Source organism: Nematolebias whitei, chromosome 5 (genome assembly GCF_014905685.2).
Source record: "Nematolebias whitei isolate Nwh7 chromosome 5, NemWhi1, whole genome shotgun sequence".
Classification (NCBI taxonomy): Eukaryota; Metazoa; Chordata; class Actinopteri; order Cyprinodontiformes; family Rivulidae; genus Nematolebias; species Nematolebias whitei.
Genome location: NC_056502.1, coordinates 5,179,138 through 5,201,285, shown reverse-complemented (window position 1 = coordinate 5,201,285; position 22,148 = coordinate 5,179,138). Strand labels below are relative to the sequence as shown.

At 42.9% G+C, this 22,148-nt stretch overlaps 1 protein-coding gene across 1 annotated transcript in view; it reads right to left on the bottom strand.

Annotated features, from left to right (window-relative positions):
* The window catches only part of sv2a (synaptic vesicle glycoprotein 2A), a 31,392-nt gene that overhangs the window by 4,725 nt on the left and 4,519 nt on the right, over positions 1 to 22,148 (bottom strand). The window contains exons 2-10 of the mRNA XM_037676720.1: positions 10,938 to 11,653; positions 4,913 to 5,093; positions 4,111 to 4,262; positions 3,786 to 3,919; positions 3,358 to 3,447; positions 2,249 to 2,356; positions 1,898 to 1,986; positions 541 to 705; positions 221 to 354 (exon numbers count right to left, since the gene is read on the bottom strand). Coding sequence (XP_037532648.1) covers positions 221 to 354; positions 541 to 705; positions 1,898 to 1,986; positions 2,249 to 2,356; positions 3,358 to 3,447; positions 3,786 to 3,919; positions 4,111 to 4,262; positions 4,913 to 5,093; positions 10,938 to 11,544 — 1,660 coding nt within the window. The 5' untranslated portion in view covers positions 11,545 to 11,653. The remainder of the gene's footprint in view (positions 1 to 220; positions 355 to 540; positions 706 to 1,897; positions 1,987 to 2,248; positions 2,357 to 3,357; positions 3,448 to 3,785; positions 3,920 to 4,110; positions 4,263 to 4,912; positions 5,094 to 10,937; positions 11,654 to 22,148) is intronic.

Sequence of the window (22,148 nt, the reverse complement as noted above, 5' to 3'; positions counted from 1 at the left end):
GTTTGTGTTTCAGTGTGTGTCTCAGTGTTTATTTCAGTGTGTATTTTAGTGTGTATTTCAGTGTGTATTTCAGTGTGTATTTTAGTGTGTGTTTCAGTGTGTTTCAGTGTGTTACAGAGTGTTACAGAGTTGTTACAGTGTGTATTTCAGTGTGTGTTTCAGTGTGTTACAGTGTGTTACAGATTGTGTTACAGTGTGTATTTCAGTCTGTGCTTCCTACCGGTGTTGTAGAAGAGGGTGGCGATGAAGGTGCAGTTTTTGAAGAAGGTGCTGCTGGAAGTGATGTCCTCGAAGTAACACTCCTCAAACAGAGAGTCCTCAAACACCATCGATTTCATTTTCATGTTCATGAACCTGCAAAAACAAACACCCACGAGAATGAAGGAGACACAAAGAGGTTTAAATAAACATTGTTAGACAATAAAGGCTCCATAAGTTCAAAGAATCAAAAAAGGTTTAAGTTTCATTTCTGTTTCCTTATCACCAGAAAACGACCAGGTCTTTGGAGTTCCACGTCAACAGGAAATGGAGCAGACTCACTTGTCGTTGAAGTACTGGCCCTGACGGTGGACCTGGTTCTCCAGCGTGAAGTTGAAGGTGACGTGTTCCACTCTCTCCTTGACAAAAACCTTGGTGCGTGAGGCGTATTCCTGCTTCTGCAGGTACTTGATCATGTCGGGGAACCACACCGTCAGACCGTAGTAGCTGGACAAAGAAGACAAGAGTCAGAGACGCTGCTGCTGTAGTCCTGAGTTCTGGTGGCTGAAGGTTCAAGAACGAGATCTGATTGTGACTTTAGTTATGGTGTGACGGAGGACTTGTTTACAAAAAAGATAACTCCAAACACAGAATCTGAATTGATCGTTTTGATGTTCTGCCACATTCATACGTCTACCATCGACCACAGGAGACTGGACACTGGAACAGAACTCAGAAGTTGAAGCCTAAACAAAACAAGCCCCGCCCCCCCCTAGAGGCTGAACCCAGTCTCACGTTTAAACCTCGTCCCTCTACAAAGACAGATGGGACATTTAATTCAAACCAAAATACACCTTAGACAACTTTTCTAAAAGTTAGCTTCTGTTATTCACGCTGCTCTTTCCTTGCTGCTGTACGTTCAAATAAAAACGTTCTTTAATTAGTCGTAATTATTTATCTGTTGCTTATAAAAGATTACTGATTGAGTGCAGGTGGGTAGGTGAGGCCTTCAGCCTCACATCTCAAGTGTGCACAGTCTGGCTACAAAAATACAATATGGCCGCTCCAGTAATCCAAACCTTCTGGTTTCACTTTTGCCCGGTGCGAGTAGACTCACATCCATCTTTATTTGCTTTCTTTGGTTTATGTGCCTTAACTGTAAAATGTAAACATTTATAGGATACGAATAATTCTTACAAATACGGCAAATTGCAATAACGAGTTATTGTTTTTAATTTACACAAAATTAAGTCCACTGAACAATATCATTCCTGAAAATGCTGAGACGTGAATAAAAACAGTTTGCAAATGTCATAACCCCACATTTTATCTAAAAGGTAAATAGTAAACAAATTAAATGTTAAAACTAAGAAATTGTATCACTTTAAAGAAAGAAATAAGGTCATTTTAAACATTATGGCAGCAACATATCTCAAAAACGTGACAGATGCAGATAAAGACTGTAAAGGTCTGAATAAGAAACAGCTGGAGGAGAATTTTACTTTTCTTTGTTTAATTTAGTTTTTAAAAGCTAAAGTTGAAAGTTTTATTTGTTTTTGATAATTCACAGATTCTCATGGAGGAAGATGAGCGGGATATTAAATACATGTTAGTTTTCCTTGTGTTTTTTTGGTATTACCAACAGAGAAACTGCCATTAGGAGAAGTTTCAGAATATGCCGATGACTGCGCGGTCCTACCTGAAGGACATGGAGAACCACACGGCCATCATCATGTAGGTGGTGCGGCGGTACTCGGGAGAGAAAACGGTTTGGAAGTTATTCCACACCTAAAATAAATCAGAAGCGCAGAGGAATAAAGTAAAAATGTGCTGTCAGAAAGCAAACTGTCAGCTGAGGAACAAATAGATTCTGTCCAGAAACCGTTCGGAGGAGACAAACCCGAACTGAAACATCTCAAACACTCACCACGAGCGCTCAGTACTGAGGGAACTTACATTTACTCTGCATTCATCCTCTATTTTTCAACTGAAACGTGACTAAATTAAATTAGGATTCGTTAAAATAAAAAAAACTCAAATGTGTCTTCACCTGATGGAAGAGAGTGGAGAGTTTAATCCTCCACTTCTGGTGCCAGGCAGCTCCGTCTCCCACGTCCACCAGCTCGTCCATCGGCTTCACCGTCTTAATGGTCGTCACCTGGAGTCAGACAGCCCTCCGTTCATTGACCACGTTATTTTTCTGTTTATTGAACATTTCTTATTCCTTATTTAGCTTTTTTGAAAGGTTCCCCAAATCTACAGAATAAAAACAAATAGACTTTATTGTCGAATTAACAGATTTATATTTATTATTATTGATACACATTATTAATAAACACAGGCAAGTATTTTAATGATGGTCCTCATTATTGCAGAAAGAGTAATAAATTATATTTTTGTCACAATATTCTAATGTTTATTGAGGTTAGATGAATGTCATATTTTATATCAAGCAGGTTTGCACAGCTCGCTCCAAGACTTGATTGTTTTACTCCGGAAGTTCTTCCTGACGCAACCAGGGAGCAGGGAGTTGACATCGAGGGCGCCCGGGGGAGCAGATGGTGGGGGTAAAGAGCCTTGCTCAAGGGCCCAGTGTGGGGCAAATGGGGGTGGAAGCAGGTGTAGGTGCTTCACCTCTCCCACCCACAGTTTAAAGTTGAACCTGCGACCTTGTTGCAAATTTTCTGTTGCGTTCTCACTGAATTCTGAACGTTGGCGACCAAGCTACAACCCTTTACGCTCCAGATGTGTAAACATCATGCTCTATTTTAATGTGCCTCTTGGCCATGCACATTATTTTGTTGTCCACCTCCGCACACATCGTACCTGCGACTTTGGCTCTGATGGGCACAAGGCTAAGATGTACCCGGTCTGGAATGTGCAGACACTAAACTGAGAAGGACTCAAGATGCTACAACGACTCCGGGACTACTCAGGGAGGAAAGTTGTTGCACAACTTATTGAACACGTTCAAAATTCAAGCCAAAAGACTCTGAGAGTCCGGTGAGACGCCCCCCCACTCTGCTCCACTCTATAATCCAAAAGTTAAAAACAAGACCCCACGTCTGGAAACTCCCGCCCACAGGAGGAGAGAACCTGCTGTAGGAACACAGTTTCTGCGTGCGTGCACGGACGTTTGCTCAAACAAATGAAACTCACAGAGAAGACTCTTTCTGGATACCCTTTAGCCCTCATGTTGGTGTCGTGGACCTGCTTCAGGATCATCCACGCCTCGTCGTGTTTCCCGTTCTGGGGGGAGGGAAATAAAAGTATCAAGCAGGAATTTCCTGGAGAAATGTAGAAGAGCGTGTCAAAGTTTTACTAACACAACATTCCCATGAATTAACTGAGAAATGCTTGTGAAGGAGCGGGAGCACGGAGCCACACATTTTTCAGCAGATCAGAACACAAACAGATGCAGAACTAAATCACGTTGAGCTAAACTTTGGAGTGGTAGTAGCTGAGAGTCGTGCCCGACTCCTCCTGCTAGCACTAAGGGGTTACAGATGTTTGAATTTGGCGTGCAGCAGCGTGCATGTCTTCACAGACTGCTACGAGCGTCGAGGGGAGCGCGTGGACAGGCTGACCTCCAGGTAGAAGCGGGGGCTCTCGGGCATCGTGCTGAGGGCAGAGATGGCCGCCACAGAGGGGAAGGCACACACCAACACAAAGACACGCCAGCTGTGGAACTGGTAGGCCGAGCCCATCTGGAAACTCCAGCCTGCAGGAGGAGAGGCAGAAAGGAGAGCAAATAACCTCCTGCAGTACATTTATTCAGACTTTAGGGTTTCTTTAAACTGACTGCTGAACATGTTGAAGAACCCCGAACATGATCTAAAATGACTCACCGCCTGATAAACACAAACACTTGCAGCTCGGTCATGACGAACCGGAGATGTTTGTTTCTCTCACCGTAGTGTGGGATGATGGCCCAGGCCATGGCCGAGGCGTAGATGCCTCCGATCATCCAGAACATGCAGAGCCAGCTCAGATGCTCGCCCCGCTTCTCCTGGGCCAGGAACTCAGAATAATAGGAGAACACAATCGGGATGGAGCCGCCGATGCTGCAGAGTTACAGAAGGAGGTCCACAGAGGGAGGAGATTAAAAGATGAACGATGCTCGTGGGAGGAACGTAAATGACGGGGAAGATGGGAGAGCAAAGACAGCGCTCATCTACAAGTAATACAGATAAAAAAGGGGAATTGACGAGTTAAAAACACATTTTATAATTTATATTCATCTCTAAATTCATTCTGTGTTCACTTTGATGTAATCCTACTTCTTTATTAGGCATTAAAAGTTACAGTTAGCAAAAGATTTTGGTCAAGATTTGGAAATTTGTTATAATCGTTATATCCTTATATCGCTTGTGTGGGTCTGCTTTGTGTTTTTATGACACTTGGAAGGTTGCAAAAAATATAACTTCATTACATATCTGAAGCTCTAACACCCCCAACCATCCAGACCTGAACCCCTCCATGGCTCATTTGGCCCTGAGCTGCACAGAAATCATAAAAACTTCACTTCCAGCTGCAGTAAATTACTAATCTGGGTTGTATATTTGGAAAGACATCAGAAAATATCAGAGCGTGACAAATAATATTTTAACTGTTTACTGAAAAACAAACCCAGAAAGTGTTTTCTGAGCTGTTTGATGAGTTTGACGCATCACAGCGGTCGTGTTCCAGATGTGCGGCTCATCCGTCTCCTTACCCGACACCGGAGGCCAGGCGGCAGAACAGGAAGGAGACGTAGCCCTGGACGAAGGACGAGAAGAAGGCGAACACGCTGTTTATGGAGAGCGAAATGAGGAGAGTCTGTCGTCGGCCGATTCGATCCGCCAGGCCGCCCCAAATGAAGGCGCCGACCATCATCCCCAGGTACACGATCAAACCTGGAGGAGGGAGGAAGAGCTGTGAGGTGAGGTGACTTCAAAAGAATAAAACGGGACTCAAGGAATGCAGATCGCTACACATCCCAGCTTGTGTTTGTACTTAATCTGGTAAAATAAAGGTCAAATAAAACAAATCAATAAATATGGATGATCACTATTATTTTATTAGATGAGCATTAATGTTTGGAGCGGGGTCTGTTGTAACATTTTTTAAATTTGGTGCTCCTAAACTTCATCCAATAAAATTCCTGAGGCCACGTTGCTTTACCGTGTTGATCCGGTCGCAGGCGGGCTGCTGTAAATGCACGTGGACTCACTCGTGCACAATCAAGAAGAGCTACAAATCTAACATGACGGGACGGTTTAACGGGACTCCCGTCTTTTTCTCCACCGGAATCCATTTATTGACTGAAGCAGGTCCAGCTCTGAGAGGACGTATGGAGACGTTGTACAGAGACGTTCAGAGGATGTGCCATTTATTTACTTTACCACATGGAAACACCTCAGAATAAAAGATGCAGAAATGTGCTTCCAAGTGCAGGAACTAATGAGAACTAATTGCTAATTAAGCAGTAACTAAACTCCTGATCACATTTAGATTGAAGTAATAGTTAGCAGTCAGCCCCTGATTTGCTTTTCACTGGTTTCACTGGAACTGACAATAACTAATCAATAACAGTGTGATCAGAAAGGTAACAGCAAGCGAGCGATTCCCTAATCCCTAATTGGTTCCACATCTTAATTAAGAAGGAAACGTCACATCCCTCGTTGTAAACATTTTCTGATTTTATGAGAGATTTGTGATAAAAAGTAAAAAAAATGAGCAGAAAAATGGATTCAACGTTCTTCACTTCTCTCTCAATGAGCAATTTAACATAAAAAGTCCAATCTGCTTGTTCTCAAGAAGCAAATAGCACAAGTAATAATATAATTAATAATGTTAAAGCTCTGTCTGTCGTCGCTGAAAAACAGCAGCTCTGACTTTATAATATGTAGTTGAATTAAAAATCCCAGGAGGGAGGCAGAACAAAGGAGTTGAACATCCACAGGCAGGTCTCTTTAAGTCAACAAAAGATGTTGTTTTAATGAAAAGTGCTTTGAAAAATTAATTTTTGTCTGGGTTTTTACTTTTTTTAGGTTACTCATTGAGTCTGGAAGGAAAATGTGCAGGTCTGAACAGAACAGATTTCATTCATGATGAGTTTTTGCAGATATTATTTAAATCCACGGAGACTGGACCAGTGTAGACACCTGTCCGTTGTCAGAGGCCATGGGAATCTGATTAGTAACTTTCACCAGTGCAGATCCAGTGCTGAGCTCTAAACCCTGATTGAAACTCTTCAGATTATTTATTTGTAGATGATCACGTAACTGACCAGCAACTATTTCCTCTAGAATTTTTGAGATGAAACTTAGATTAAATATAGATCTATAATTGTCTAGGATTCCTGAGACAAGTTTATGTTTCTTAAGTAAAGGTTTAATTACAGCGATCTTAAAGCTCTGTGGTTCGTATAGTTTATTAGAGACAAATTAAGTAGATCCAAGACGTGATTATTAATTAAGGGAAAAACGTCTTCAAATAGACTGGTCGGTTTTTGATATTAAAACAGCAACAACAAATTGAATATAAAATAAAATGATAAAAACTTGTTTTTCTGTTCCTATAAAATACAAACTAAATATTTTAATTCACTCCAAGCTGGTTTGCATTTTCTGTCCAAATATGTAGTGAATGCCATTTTTACGTCATCCAAAAATTGCTACAACCCTCAGCTGAGTTAGTAATCTTTATTTCTATAGCACCTTTCACAGACAATAACATCACAAACATCACAAGCAAAACAAAAAAGAAAAAGTAAACTAAATTTAACTAAAACTGAATAGATGTCTTAAGATCTTTTTTAAAAGAGAATCTAAGCAGCTCAGTGACAGATGGAGAGCGTTCCAAAGCCTCGGGGCCACCACTTGGAATGCTCTGTCTCCACGTGCTTTAAAGTAAGTTCTTGGTACCATCAGCAACATTTGATTTGAAGACCTCAAAGTCCTGACGGGACAGAGAGGCTTTAAAAGGTCCGATAAATATTTAGGAGCCTGACCATGAAGTGCCCTGACCAAAATAAAAAAAAAAGACTCCTGAAATGCACGAGGAGCCAATGCAGAGAGGCCGGAACAGGTGTTCTGTGGGTAGCTAGCAGTCAACAACACCAAACCTCCTCTGTCCCACAGGAACCAGTAGATGAGTCAGGTCCAGTTAGTTCTGCCATCTTGCTTCATCCCATCTGGTTCTCTTCCTCCCTGATTTCAGTGACTAAATCAAAGTTAAAGGCCACGAACACATTAGAATACGGAAAGGTTCATGATTGCCTCAGGAAAACAGAGCACCAGCAGCTGAAAGTCATCTCCAAATGTATGGCAAGCTGTCTGCACATTTAATTAAGATCCTTAAGTTACCAGTTAAAGCAGAAATCATACGTTAGTATTTTTGCCCGATTAATCACCAAAAATCCCAACTTGTTGCTTTTGAATGTGCTATTGGACCACTGGATCAAACTAGTTAGCATCTTTGCTTTACAAGTTAACTAGTAAGCATCACAACCATTACATGTTAACGAGTCAACACAAATTATTACCACTAGACAACTATAGTGCAACCTAAAAATTTAACTAGTCAAGATGCTCTGTACGTTATATAACATATTTTCCTCCTTACTAATCAACAAGTGCAACTAAATTTAGCCTTTCCAGTTAACTAGTTAACAATTAGGTGCACAAATTGACCTGTTGACATTTATTAGCTACACTAGTAAAATAAAAGAAAACGTATGAAACAATGAGCATTTCAGAGTTTACAAATCAAGCAGTTTCACTTGTAGTCCACACGTTTGACCGTCACTAGTCAACCAGGAGGTCTCATTTGTGTTGATTAGTTAACATGGAAGAAACTGGTCCAGATGAAATGATTTAACCTTTTTGTGTTATCTACCTGGATGATTGAGCCTGCAAATCTTTTAACAAGGAAGAGTTTTGGATGTTTACAAGTTAACGTGAATGACATAGTTGTAAACTAGTTTGGTTCAGCGGTACACTGATGTGGTAAAGCCAACTAGTTGCAGCAAAACCGCAGAGTAATGTGACTTCTGCTGCAACTAGTTGAGCAACAAGTCTCACTAGTAAGAGTGTGTTGAACTAAAGCAAATGTGCAGCTAGTGCAGCGTAGCTGTAAACTAGCAGGCAAAAGTGATGCTACATGTTAAGGATAATGAATAAACACACAAAGGGCTTGCCACAGAACGGCAACAACCAGGCGATGCACATTACAGCAAAGCTACAGATTAAAGCAGGAGGGTGGGAATACACCATGAAATGACTGTGATCTTGAAGCATTTGAGAATATTTGCTTGTCTGTGTCTGCAGTGAGCTGTGCCACAAACAAACTGCAGCTCCACGCAGCTGCAACCACTGCAGCTTCATGAGAAGGACAAATCAATGACAACTGCTGTGAGGGGGCTCTGGCTGCACCACCATTTCATTTCAGCCACTCTGGACTTCCTGCTTTGAATTTTCATCCTCAAGCACACTTCTCCTCTGTGATGGAGGAGACGAGGAGCAGACAGAGTTGAGTCTGTTACAGTATTTGTCTTATTCTGGGATTCCTTAAAAGCTCACTGCTGTTAGTTGTGTGTGTGTGTGTGTGTGTGTGTGTGAGGGGGGTGTTAATATTCTGCAGCTCCAACATGAGCAGAGTCCGAGCGTCACTCCTGCGTGCACTTGGTGCACAATGCCTGCTTCCACCCGACTGCGTCCGGTTAAAGACTGTGTCCAGACTGCGCTGATGGAGCAGGAGGGTGGGGGTCAGTGGAGAAAACAGCAGGAATCATGGGATGCAGAGAAGTCAGAGCAAAAATAAGGCTCTTTAGCATGAGTCAGGGCTGTTACGTAACAGAAGCATGGGATGGGGGGGTCATGTCTCCAGAATGGAGTTCCTTTACCCAGAAAAACTTAACACTGCAGGGCTAAAATAAAGAACAAACCAAACAGTTTGATTTTATTGGCACAAGTTTGTTTCCATCCTTTGAGACATTATTGCCCACCGCCTGATCAGCCTGATTCAAAATGGCCGCCACAGCTAATCAACCTTAAAAACCACAAAAGCTATCGTTTTAAAATCTGGTGTGGTAGTAGCTGTGAGTCATCTCCAACCTACGCTCAGAGCGTGCACAGACCGCGCAGGACTTCTGTTCAAGACTTTGGCAGGAAAAGTGGCGGGTGATGTGCGTTCCTTTAAGCTGAGGGTCCGTTTACTTCATGAACATTTTGAATAGAGCTACATAAAAAAAAAAAAAACAGTTTTTGTTCATACATTAAATTTTGTGCTGAATATAAAACGCTTGTTTAAACTAAAAATCACAATTTAAATTGTCCTCCTGATTAGACCCTCGACAGAAAGACAAACAGTTGTAAAAAAAAGAACCCCCGCAGTTTGTTTTAGACGCAGGAACACAAGCGAACAGCCGAGCTGAGGCAGGAGACACCGTTTGGAGCGCCTGAGAGTTCAGTCTGCACCTGCGCTGCTGTTCAGTTTTTGTACAGGCACTTAAATCCTAAACGGCTGCACTTGGACAAGCGCAAAGACAAACCAGAGCAGACAAGCTGAAAGAAAAGTTTGTTGTTTTGTTGTATCTAAACGTCCCTGGTTCATCCCGGGTTTCGGCACCAAACTGTTGCTGGTCAGTGTGTGTCCTGCGGGTCTTATTCTGGACCCCCAGGCCCCACCTCCAGCCGCTGAGGCTCCCAGTTCACCCCTCCCTCAGAAGCGGTAACCCACACTATCAATAACTCAAGGAGACGTGAAGTAAGTTTTATTAATTACATTAAATCGAGGCAGGAAAAAGGACAGTAACAGAGCTGGCCTCTCAGGTACAATTCGACACGGGATCAGGGACCGGAAGGCCGATGTTCCGTGTCATTACGCAGTTATAGGATCTAGACTCCCCCTTCGCAGAAGGGGAGCTGAACCTGTCACGTGTATGAGGGGGCGTGACTAAGTGTGATCTCAACGGATCTTACGTGAGTTAACGGGAAAAATGAGACGGTGCTTCAAAGAGCCTTTCTACGTGATGTTGCAATCAGAAATAAACTCTAGTCCTTGACGGATATTGAATTCCTGGGAAACTCTTTTAGAGTTGCTGGCCCGGTTTAACCCAGTCAGAACCGGGTCATAATTTCATTATAATCCAGTCTCTGAGCAGATTTAAAAAAAAACCCAGGACCAGTCTAGATAAATATCTAACAACCAATTCAATTCAATTCAGTTTATTTATATAGCGTTAAATCACAACAGAATCTCAGGGCACTGAACAGAAACATGCATATCCATATAAAGTCAATTAATAGCGTTATTTATCTAGGGAGCCAGCAGATTGCTTAATAATAAATCTTCATATATATAACTTGCTCATAGAATTCCTCAGGGTTCAGTACTTGGACCACTACTCTTTACCTTATATATATACATGCTTCCATTAGGTAAAGTTATTAAACAGCATGGGGTAATTTTTCATTGTTATGCTGATGATACACAGTTATATTTGTCCAAGAAACCCAATGAATCCAATCAGCTACTTATATTTATACATAAAAACCTGGACGACCCTTAATATTCTAAACTCAGACAAGACTGAGGTTTTGGTTTTTGGACTTGAGCAGCTTGGGAATAAATGTATCAGTCTTTCACTTTCAGAAGACAGTTAATTGGTATTTGTGTCTGTTAGTGCTGAAACGTTGAATTAGTTTTATTTTTATATCTAATGGGAGGAAAGAAGGTAAATCTGGAACTCTTACCCAGCATGCCTTTGTTGGGCTCAGATAGACACATGTCCTTCTCTGCACTGGGCAGTACAAAGCCGACCACGAAGATCTCCACGCCGTCCGCCATCAGGGCCATTCCCAGGACAAAGTAGAGGGTCCACTGGAACTTTCCGTGGCCACACTCCTGCAGGATGGACTCGTACTGCTGGGCCAGCTCCTCCTGGTCTTTCCTCCGCTCGCCCTCGTAGGCCGACAGGTCCCTGAACTGCTGCGCCTCAGCCGTCACCCCGTCCATCCCTCCGGCCTTACCCGAGTCGGCCCGTGGGATGCCCTGGTATTCACCCTCATAGATCTCATCGTCCTCATCGTGCCCCTCGGTGGAGTCACTGTGGCCTTCGTCGTCGTTGGCTCGGCTGTCATTCCGGTAATATCCACCATCGCCGCTTGGCACGCCTGCATAATCATCGTCATCGTCTTCCTCCTCAAAACGCTTGTAGGAGCGTTTGGTGTACTCGTCCGTCATTTTGTCCACACCACGCCCCATCTTTTTGCCGACCTGCTTCTTGGCAACTTTGGCGATGTCCTTGGCGCCGCGGATGAAGTCCGAGCGGCCGTCTCGGTAGCGCCCGTCGTCGTCCATCTTGGATGTTCAGAGGTGGTGCTGAGATGCTGCAGAGGACAGGAGGGATCAGCACATGGACAGCTTTCTGCACCGCTGCACCGAGGCCGGAGCACTCCGACACCAAATCCTGAGGAGGAGCAAAGAGGAAGGAGAAGTGAAGAGGTTGCACCAAACTCTGAGGCAGGGAGGAACAGTCAGGCAGAGCTCGAACTCTGCATTCAACTAGAGAACACACAATTTCTGTGAAAATACCGAGTGAATGCTGAGCACAGATGTGTGCAGATGTAGTTAGATTCCTAAACACGTACTGCAACACCAAGGGCTGATGGGAATCGTACTGCTTCAACATTTGAAGGAGATGTTATCAGACTCAGCACTTCTGCCATCTTTAAGGAGCTGCTAATTGAATCCGGAGGTCATTTCAGGTGAATCTGATGCTGTAAAGTCCGTGAGCTAAGAACAAATGAACGAGTGGCTCTTACACTTAGCTGTGTTAGCTGCAACATGTTGCATTTATGTGTTCAAGATCACAATTTAGATCTGTAAAATCATATTTATGATAGAAAATTATATCGACATTCTCTGTCACTGAGATCCTGCCTGTTTGAGTCACTGACAGAGAAAATACCGTTCTTAAGAAAAGCCCGTATGAAACCGTAAAAATTATTTCTAATGTATTTGTAAAAAGAAGTGGATATACAACAGTAACACATATTAAATACTATTATCATGGTTTCTGTACATAGGCCTTTTAGATAATGACAGTCCAGTCCTTGCTTGGGCTTTTGGAAGAGTGCATTTCCAAATCAAACAATAAAACTAACAATAATAAAAAAAAAAAAAGGAAATAACCTAAAAACCCTTTTCAGTGAGAATTGGTTCTGGACTGTTATGATGAATTAAAAATGAGCCACATATTGACTCAAATTCACTAATTGGTCCCCTTAGTGACTCAGTTAAAAGCAATTGTCTAATACAGGGTTCTGCAACCGTTACAATCCAAATTTCTGCCACTTCGTTCACTAAATTAAAAAAGTCCAGAGCCACAAAACCTGCTACAATTGTCATTATCAACTGGTGGCCCATGGGCCACTTTATGGTTGTTAGAGTGGGCTTTTCTGGCCGGTAGGTGTGAAATTATAAAACTAAAAACATAAAAACTAAAACTACAAACAATATATATATATATATATATTATTTTTGCCAGTTTCATTTTTAAACTAAAGCAATGAACTGTGCAGGCTTTCATGTGTTTAGACTTAAATCTTCGTACATTGAGAAATAGAATTGTAGCTGTTTTAGTTTAACTTTATACCAATTAGTCTCTTTAGAATGATTTGTTCAATTAGCTTTGTAGAGATCTAGTAGAGTGCTGTATGAATGGATAAATGAGGACACGGATTGTGTTGTAAAGCGCTTTGAGTATCTGGATAAGATAGAAAGGCGCTATATAAGTACAGTTCATTTACAGTCCATATATACATGCATGCCTTTAGGATAAGAGTAAACTAAAAATGTGAAAAAGAAAGCTTTTGTTTATTTTACCAAGATCAACTAAAATAATACAGACAAATTTGTTGGTACGCTTAAAGAGGCAATTAATCTTTGCAGTACAGTCATGTGTTTGACTTGTTTTAAGCTCATAGAAGCTTTCAAATGTTAAAGGAAACAAACATGACACTGTAGCGCAGCGTTGATGTGTGCACCACACTGAACACAGCTGTCTGAGGAGCTCAAGAACAAGATTATAGATGTCTGTGTTAAAGGTAAAGACCATCTCCAAGTCCCTCTGAGCACATTGTTAAAAAGTAGAAGGTTCACGGGGCTGTGGCCAGCCTCCCAGGCTGTGGACGCAAGAGGAAATGCAACCCCAGGTTGTTCAGCCAGATAGTGTGAATGCTAGAAAAGGGAACCCATCCAATACCATTGAAGCAGAACAAACACAAAAATCCAGACCATTATGCACATTTTGCACGGCAGCGCAGTGGTTAGCCTTGTTGCCTTACAGCAAGAAGGTTGCAGGATCAACTCCTGGTCTTTCTGGGTGGAGTTTGTATGTTCTCTTCATGCATGCATGGGTTTCCTCCCACAGACCAAAAACATGCATGTTAGGTTTAACTCGAAACTGTCCCAAGGTGTGAGTGAGAGCGTGAATGATCGTCTCATTCGTCTCCATGAGTTCCTGTGATGGACATGCGACCTGTCCAGGGTGTCCCTCGCCCCTGATGGGTTTGAAGGAAAAACATTTAACGGACCCTGACATCTGCTCAGCACGTAGTTTCTCCTTGATGAGAGATGGTTCACCGATTGTTAACAACAAACACCTTTGGAGTGTTCACTCAGAGCAGAGGAAATGTCCCCCTGGACAGGAAGTCCCAGGAGGACGACTGCAGATGGACCCAAAACTGAAGTTATTTGAAGAGATTTAACAGTTCCCGTAGGAGGATCAGGGAAAAAAAAACTGTTCATCTCCAGGGAGCTGACAGTTCCAATCAACACGACTGAGAAGAAGCTTCTTCTGCGACCTCTGACCCTTCGTCTTGTAGAGCATCAGCAGCTCCAGGGGTCACGGGTACAAAAACAAACTAACACTCCTGCTTGCACCAGCTTAAAACAGCAAGTCCTGCTAATATTTACTGCATTCCCAAAGATCTAAAACCCTGAAGCTCTGATAGATTCAGATGGATGGATGAGCTGCGTGCTTCAGTGGACGTCTCGTGTTCAATTACTCGGCCAGCGTGCCGAACTAAACATATGCGACCGTTCCTGTTCAGGATTAGTGTTTGTTTAAATAATGTGGGACAATCCATGATGTTTGTTTTACCGGATGAAGCTAAAAGCTCATGTTCATCAGCTGTCAGCGGACAGAAAATGATCCATGCCTTATCCAAGCAGAAAAGGCTCAATCAAATTAACTCAGAAGAAAAATCATAAACAGCTAAAACAAAAGTGTCGACCTTAAATAACCAAGCTCAATCATTCACCACTTGCTCTCGCCGAGATCGGATGCTTTTCCCCTCCCTCTCCGCTTTGCTTTGCTGCTCTGTCTGTCTGTGAAACTGCTTGTGAGCCTCTCTTGCATCTTCCGAACTATAATTGTGGACTTGTTTTGATCGGTTGGTCCCTCAACACAATTGACAACATTTCTTCAAAGAGAAGACAGGCTTTAGGTGAACCGATTTGCCCTGTTGGCACGCACACAGCTGTATATCTCATCGACTTGAAGACTTGATGATGTGTCTATCTCTGCTGCCATCTGTGGATTTTAAGGACGCGTATTCAATGGGATTTACGAAAACTGGTTCCTGCTTTTTGGATTCAGCTGGTGCTGGTTTTATCAACAATCAAGGAAGTCGTCGGCAGCAAATTTGGACCTGATCACGCTGCTTGCCTTTTTGATGGCTTGGTTCGTGTCTCGAGTACCCAGACTCAAATGCTTTGGGCTGAATGGATCGGATCTTGGGGATTTTACTCAGTCACGTTCCATCGGTGTGGCCATGTAATTTGGACATTTTGTAACTGAGTGGACCAACACAGACTCAAGGTAGATGTCATTAAGTTCTGCCTGTCCCCAAAACAACTGTGTGTTTATCTGAATTTGGCTCCCTTGGCTGGCCTTGAAGGTCATCTTATCTGAATTTGCCTGGAGAACATGTGATCTGATGCTCACCACCCCCTCCCTGAGGAATTTCCAACTGATAACCAGATGAAACCAGCTGAATGAACTTTGTGTCATCATTTCAGGACTCTTGGATTCTCATAGACGTTATACTTGGCCGTTCCCTGACATCCCTCGAGAATGTTCACGGATCTCACCAGAGGAAACTGGCTGATTATTCCATCCTTATCAGAACTCTTACAGTGCCCTCGAGAGCGTCTATGAGCATGCTCACCGCTCTCGTTGTCGCTCGTTGAAGCCCTTAAGAAGTGATTCTGAGCGTCTTTTTGAAAGTTTGATCAGACTCAGAGCTAGAGAACCATCAGTCCTGCAGCCGTCGGCGAGGGACAGAGGAGGAAATAAATACCAAGGTTTTGATACCGTCTGAGAAGTTGGTAAAACAGACAGCATTTGCAAAATATATGGAAAGTTTGGTCAGCTCTAAAATGTGTACGTCCTCACACTTAAAGTTTCAAATGGTCATCAAACCTAAACTTTCAGTCAAGTGAAACCCAACTCTCTGTGCCCGTTTAAACTTAAAACTATGCTTTTATTCTGAAGTCTGCCTGAGCTCCGAGTGCCGGCTTCGATCGATCCATTTAGCTCCCATGCTGGAGGACGTAAAGTCGCTGCACACAACAGCCCACCAGTCTGCACGCTTCAGTGTCTTTCTGTCTGGGTTCCTGCATAGCTGCAGGAGGAGATGATTATTCAGAAATTGTCTGAAAAACAGCAAGCCGACGATGATGAGGGTGCTTTAGTTCTGCGTTGGCACCTTTTTTTGTTGTTGTTAACTTTCCATTTTACTTGAATTAAACTTACATCCATCATCAGTCCAGTTAAACATGCATCTATCCGGCTTTTTCTGGTGAATCCCCACCTGCTCCCAGAACAACAAGCAGAAACAGAATTATTCATTCGGTGAGTCCTGGATTGATCCAGCAGCTTGCGCCTCGAACAAGCCGAAGGACCCAGGAGGGTTCTGGATCACTTGACCGGCTGCTCTCACTGAGGAGAAACAGGACGTCACTTCAGGAAAAACATGGAGCGAGTCTTCAAATCACCATAACCTGACTAACGTAGCAGCAAAGAACATTTTATATATTATTCCGACTGTTGAAGTGAAGATTGAACAAATGTTCACTAAGATTTGTGTTCAGACGAATCAGTGAAGATCATGTGGTCTGATGTTGGACCTTCTCTTGTACAGAAACGAGTATTTAATCATTTTGGCTCGGTCCAGCTGTGATTTACGTACAGAACGTCACCTCTTTGAGGAGCTAAGTGACTGATCCTCCGTCGTCCCCATGGACTCTACGTGAAAGCCAGAAACTCTCCAGGCTCCTCTGACTGGATTGAAGCAGCTGACGTCTCCAGACTGGTCCTTCACCAGCCGGAGATCCTGAGGTGAGAGCGCCTCTTTAACCTCAGTCTGAATTAAAAATGCGCTCCTACTGCAGCTGGAGCTGCGTTCTCACATATGTAATTGAATTTGCAATGCACCAAACATGTAAAGCTCTTTAAGTTGGCGAAGCAAAGATTTACTGTGAAACTAAATAGTTAAAAAATTGTTTCTGACATCTCAAATGAAGTGGGAGCTGATCAAGTTGGAGGACCCAGCAGACACTCAGGCTGTTGCTGAGAGGTTATGTTACATAATGTCATTTTCTTCTGCTGAGCAGAGATGATGAGAAAGAGGAACCATGCAGGCAAAAGACAGGGAGGAAAAGCCGGGCAGAAACTTCCCATTCGAACAGATCTCCTGCAGGAATGGTTCATTTTTCAGACAAGAGCCTTTTACTGGGTAAAACTGATGCAGCTGCTGTTTCAATGGATGCTGTGTCTTAAACTGAGGTCTCACTGTGTGATTTTCATCCATCTTGGACAGTCGTGAAAAAAAAAATCTCTGGAAATCTTTGGTCACGAGCAGCCTTTGCAATAAAAAGTCATTTTTGCCACTTTGCGACGTCCGGAGCTTCAAAACCTGCTACAACTGTGTCCTGTGAACTGGAGGCCCGTGGACCACTACAAGTTTGTTGGAGATGGCTTTTCCAGCCAGTGGGGGTGATATTATAAAATAACTATATTAAAATTTATTGATATTTTTACATTTTAATACAAAAGAAAAGACCAGAATCATGTAAAGAATAAAATATACATATAATTTTTAACTATTTTATAAAAATTAAAACACTGAACTCTGCAGGTCGATGTGAGTTCTCTTAATCGTTGAAGAATTAAGTATCCTACTTAAAGTATAAGATAAGATGAGGCCAGTCTGATGGATATCCAGTTACATTTTAAAGACGAATAAATACTTGCGTTTGACTTTGTTTTGTTGTGTTTTATTCTAAGTATTATCAAATATTCATTCTCAGTAACTCATCTTAAAGATATTCCCAAACATTCTGGTGGTTTTGAGAGAAAGATCACGCTGAGCGACTGGAAGTCCACGTAAAGTGGCTAACAAACTGCTAGCATGATGCAGTCCGCGTGTTTTTACGCCTTGTATTTGTACAATTCTTCACACGTTTGAAAATGACAGGAAATCTGTTAAAACTAGCCATTTTCATCGCTGGCAGTAATTTAAATAGAACTGTTTTGTTTTAGTTTTGGTCAAAGCCTGAGCGAGCCGCTGCAGAGGCACCAAAGAGCCACATGTGGCTCCAGAGCCGCAGGTTGCAGACCCCTGGTCATGAGCTTCAGCGGGTGCTCTGTGCTCCTGCAGGCTCGCCTCTCAGGAGCAAAGACGACCCGATAAACATCAAGCAGCATCAGGTTTGCTGCTGATGCGATTCTCAGCTATGGGTCGACCACGGCCGTCTTATCGTCCTCATCCTCCTCTGTCTCCAAATCTGATCATTAAAGCGTCGATGTCAGCACTTTATTTCCTTTTACTGTTAGACTCATGTCAGATCTGAACAAATACAAACAGTAATAATGATAATGAAAGAGTCTCATGGCTTCATGGTTTCACATTCTGTTGTTGAGAAGGTCACAACTCATCAGAGGATCTGCTCTCGGAGGTCCGATGTGCCAGTGAAAGAGGAGGAAACAAAACCACCGCGACCTTCTGCGTCCAGCAGCTGCCTTTTACTCCACAGCGTCAGTTCAAAGCGACTTTAACAACAAGCAGCTCAAAATAGGTTTTAGTTTCCTCTTCATCAGGCACACGGACAGAAACTGGATCTCTTACTTAAAGGACATCATGGAGCTGCTGGCAGGAAACAGACGAGCAGTTCTGGCTCGGAGGAGATCGACGAGAGAGAAAATGTTTGAGTTAAATTATAGGAACATGAATAAAGTTTCACTTGGTCACACCGACACGTCACGTGCCGTTCGTCTTCATGTCAGGCTCTTTTTGTCCTCCAAATGCACAATAAGACGTTATTCAATGCAAGTACCACTAAATTGTGACTTTATATTTTTACTTTGTGCTTTATTTAAAACAAACCAGGAGAACGAGAAGTTACAGAAAACGTTTTTAAACCTGTAGTTGAAGGCTCGTCGCTGATAATTAAAGAATGAATTAAAAATAAAAATCTGCAACAACAGAGCCGTAGTGGGTTTTTTTTTTTTTTTTGCATTAACATTTGTTTGTTTTTGATTTTTCTTTCTAAATATTTTTTTCTGTATTTTACTTTCACGTTTGAAGTAAATAAACCGAATGAATGAGTGAGTGAAACTTTAATCACCAAGTCTTTCCAGCGGTGTTACGCATCAGAAGCAATGCATTCTGGGTAGGATCAGCACACGGCTGCTCTGTTTGGACTCCTTAAACAAACCCTCACACCGACGAGGAACCGCCGCTGCCATTAAAGGCTCAAACCACACGAGGAGAATGAATCAGGTGTGTTGGCCGTTCAAACGCTCCACTGTGACAAAAAAACATCATCTATGAAAGAGGTCATAACAGTTTGGAGGCCTTCAGTTTAATATTTTGGAGGCAGAAGCAGAAGATTGACCCCCTGAAGGCTGATTGGACACAGGTAGGGAACCTGATGATGCACAGCAGCTTTGGTTTTTCACTTCAGCCGCGTTAATTCTCCTCATGACTGCGAAAGAAAATAAATATTCTCCATTTCTGCCTGGTCTGGGTACCCAGGGTCCTCCTGTGGAGGCTCTGTGAGCAACTCCATCAATTATTCATGTCCCGTTTTCTGGCCACAAGGACAGAGGAGCAGGCACCGACTTGACCCCCCTCCCCCAGCAGGGCTCTATTGTTGCTAGAAATCAACCTCAGTCCAGTTCATGTTTTCTCATCTGCACCGAGCACGCTGCAACATCTGCACAAAGCCACACAGGAAGTGACAGCTTTTCAGCTGCATCCTTGTCCTGCATGTCCTCCAGCTGATCCAGGCCTACAAACACAGAGGCAACTGTGGAGTGGGGGGGGTGGGGGGGGGGGGTGTTTAACTCAATGAGGCTGCAGCTTTCAGGGCTCAGCTCCAACCACACCTCCTCGGGGAGAGTCTTATGTGAATCCCATGGCTCCCGGCTCGGTGTCATCTCAGTGGCGCGTTGGCTCAGTCACAACACCACGTTACAAGATCCTCCGAACCCGTTTCAGCTTTTCTCTGGAAAATCAGCTAAAGTTGAGGTGCAGTTCGAAACTCGCAGTACAGTCGATCTTTTACTCCTGACAGTCGTCTTACTCATCATTTCTCTTCTCTTTCACATTTATTTTCCAACGTACACGTCGCACCGCCCTATAAGTCACATCAGTCCAAATATGTTTAATAAAGTGGAAAAATGCATAAAAAGTAGATTTGCCGTATACGTCACATTTATTACGCGTCACCGCTGACAACCTGGAAATGTGGGGCGGTGTTGTGCCAAAAATCGATTGGCTGCCAAACGGCGGCCGAGGGAGCATGCACGGGAGGACTTTAACAAGAATTAACAAGATAAGCACTTAAAAACAATTATTTATTTGCTCGACTTTATAGTAAATGTGTGTCTCAGTCTAAGTTTTGCGTAATAAATTCACTTTAACGGTCAAATCAGCTGCATTTCTAAAGCACCTCAGTGCTCCAGGAGTGCGCTCTGAGGGAGGAAATCAGGAAACAGGAACGCTGTCCATTTCTTTGACATTTAACAAGATAAGCACCTAAAAACAATTATTTGTTTGCTCAACATTATAACAAAGGTTGAACTTTTACTTAATAAATGCACTTCAATGGTCAAATTAACTGCATTTCTCCAGGGCGGCGCAGAGAAATGAAGCTGATTTGACGGTTGCTGCAAGCGAGCTGGACGAAGATGGCAGGCAATGGCAAGCTGATTGTGTCATTAATAGGCACTTTTACCTATTACATGACTCAATGGCATGCCATACTGTTTGAGTGCCATCTAGTGGCTGAAAATGGTAGTGTTCAACATTTTCAGTCAGAATGAATGAAAACGGTCATATCTCAGCAAAAATTGGTTTATAAATATGGAAAAATCATAAATACGTTGCTTCGGAGTACAAGTCGCAGGGCGTGCAAATTATGAACAAAACTGTGACTTATAGGCTGAAAAATACAGTATTTGCTTTGCAGCTGGATTTATGGAGCACTGCTGATGCAGCGGATAAAACGGCGGCTGTCTCAGCAGACGTGTTGGCAGAGCTGCCTCACACGACGAGCCTCTGGTGGCGTGCACGTGACGGCCTGCAGCTCTCTGTGGACGCACCCTACAACTGAGACTTCTTGCTCATTCGTATTTGTTGGCGGACGTAGAAATGTGTCGAAGCTCGGTCCTTTTTGTGAAAAAAGTGAAGGGATCAATGACGTTTCTACATTCCTGTTTGTTTGGAGCATGAATGAAAATAAAAATGATCTTTGGATGGTCTGAGATGCTGCAGAGCTCAGCTGGGCTCCATCTAAAAATATCCACCCTGGCAGAAGTGAAATAATTCAAATCACGGGTGTGAGAACTCCCCGTGATGATGACAACAATCTGCCCCAAACGTCTTTTATTGTGTCCGTATGGACTAAAGAAGAGGAACAAACACAAAAAATCACTGGTTCCTGCCTTTAATTCTCCCTGACACCCAGACATTTCCTGCAGGGATTAAAAAAAGAGGCCAAACTCCTGCTGCAGAGCGCTCGCTGCAGAAACTCTGCGGTTGCTCTTTCATCTCACTGAAAAATAAGTGATTTTTTTTTTAACGCTTGTGTGAAGTTGATTATTGCTCAAGCTCTGCTCCAAATGCTGCTCGTGGTACACCGAGCCTGTTTTCACACTTCAGCTCGTCCTAATTAGCGCTGGTAGTTAACAGCTACCATCACGGTCTGTCTGTTAGCAAAATATCTTGTGAGCCTCTGAAGGAATTTTCATGAAACTTGTGGAAATTAATCAATGGACGTACATTCTACAAGTGAAGAACTTGTGAGGTCAGATCTAAAATGTCAAATACCAAAATAATAATAATAATTAGCTGCAACGCAGTCAGTTTCACAGATTTAGCATCTAAATGGTGTGGTAGTAGCTGAGACTGATCCTCAACTCATATTCTGAGCATCAACAGATTCCGTAATTTTTGTTCTTTAAAAATTTGCCAAATCAAACTTTTAGGAAATAATCCTTAGACGTACCTTTAAAACTGATTACTGGAGGCGCCCGCCCCAATTCAAGATGGCCGCCACAGCTAACCAAACTAAGGAAGCACAAAAACGGAAGCCAACGTTGTGTGCGTGTCCAAAAACCGTGTGCGGTTGCAGCCGAGTCATTCCCAACACAACTTTCACGTGCTGCTCATCACAAACTCTTATTCCTCCGACGAAGGGTGCATGACAAGTTAAAGAACTGGCATCAACCCTGTTAGCAAAATATCTCACATGCCGCTGGATTTTAATGAAACTCTAAGATAGGAACAACTCAACGTGGTGCTGGGCTTTGAATTTCTCAGAAATAGGAGATTGGTGCAACACAAGTAAATAATCACCAGCATTTTATCATAAAGAGATGACACCCCCCC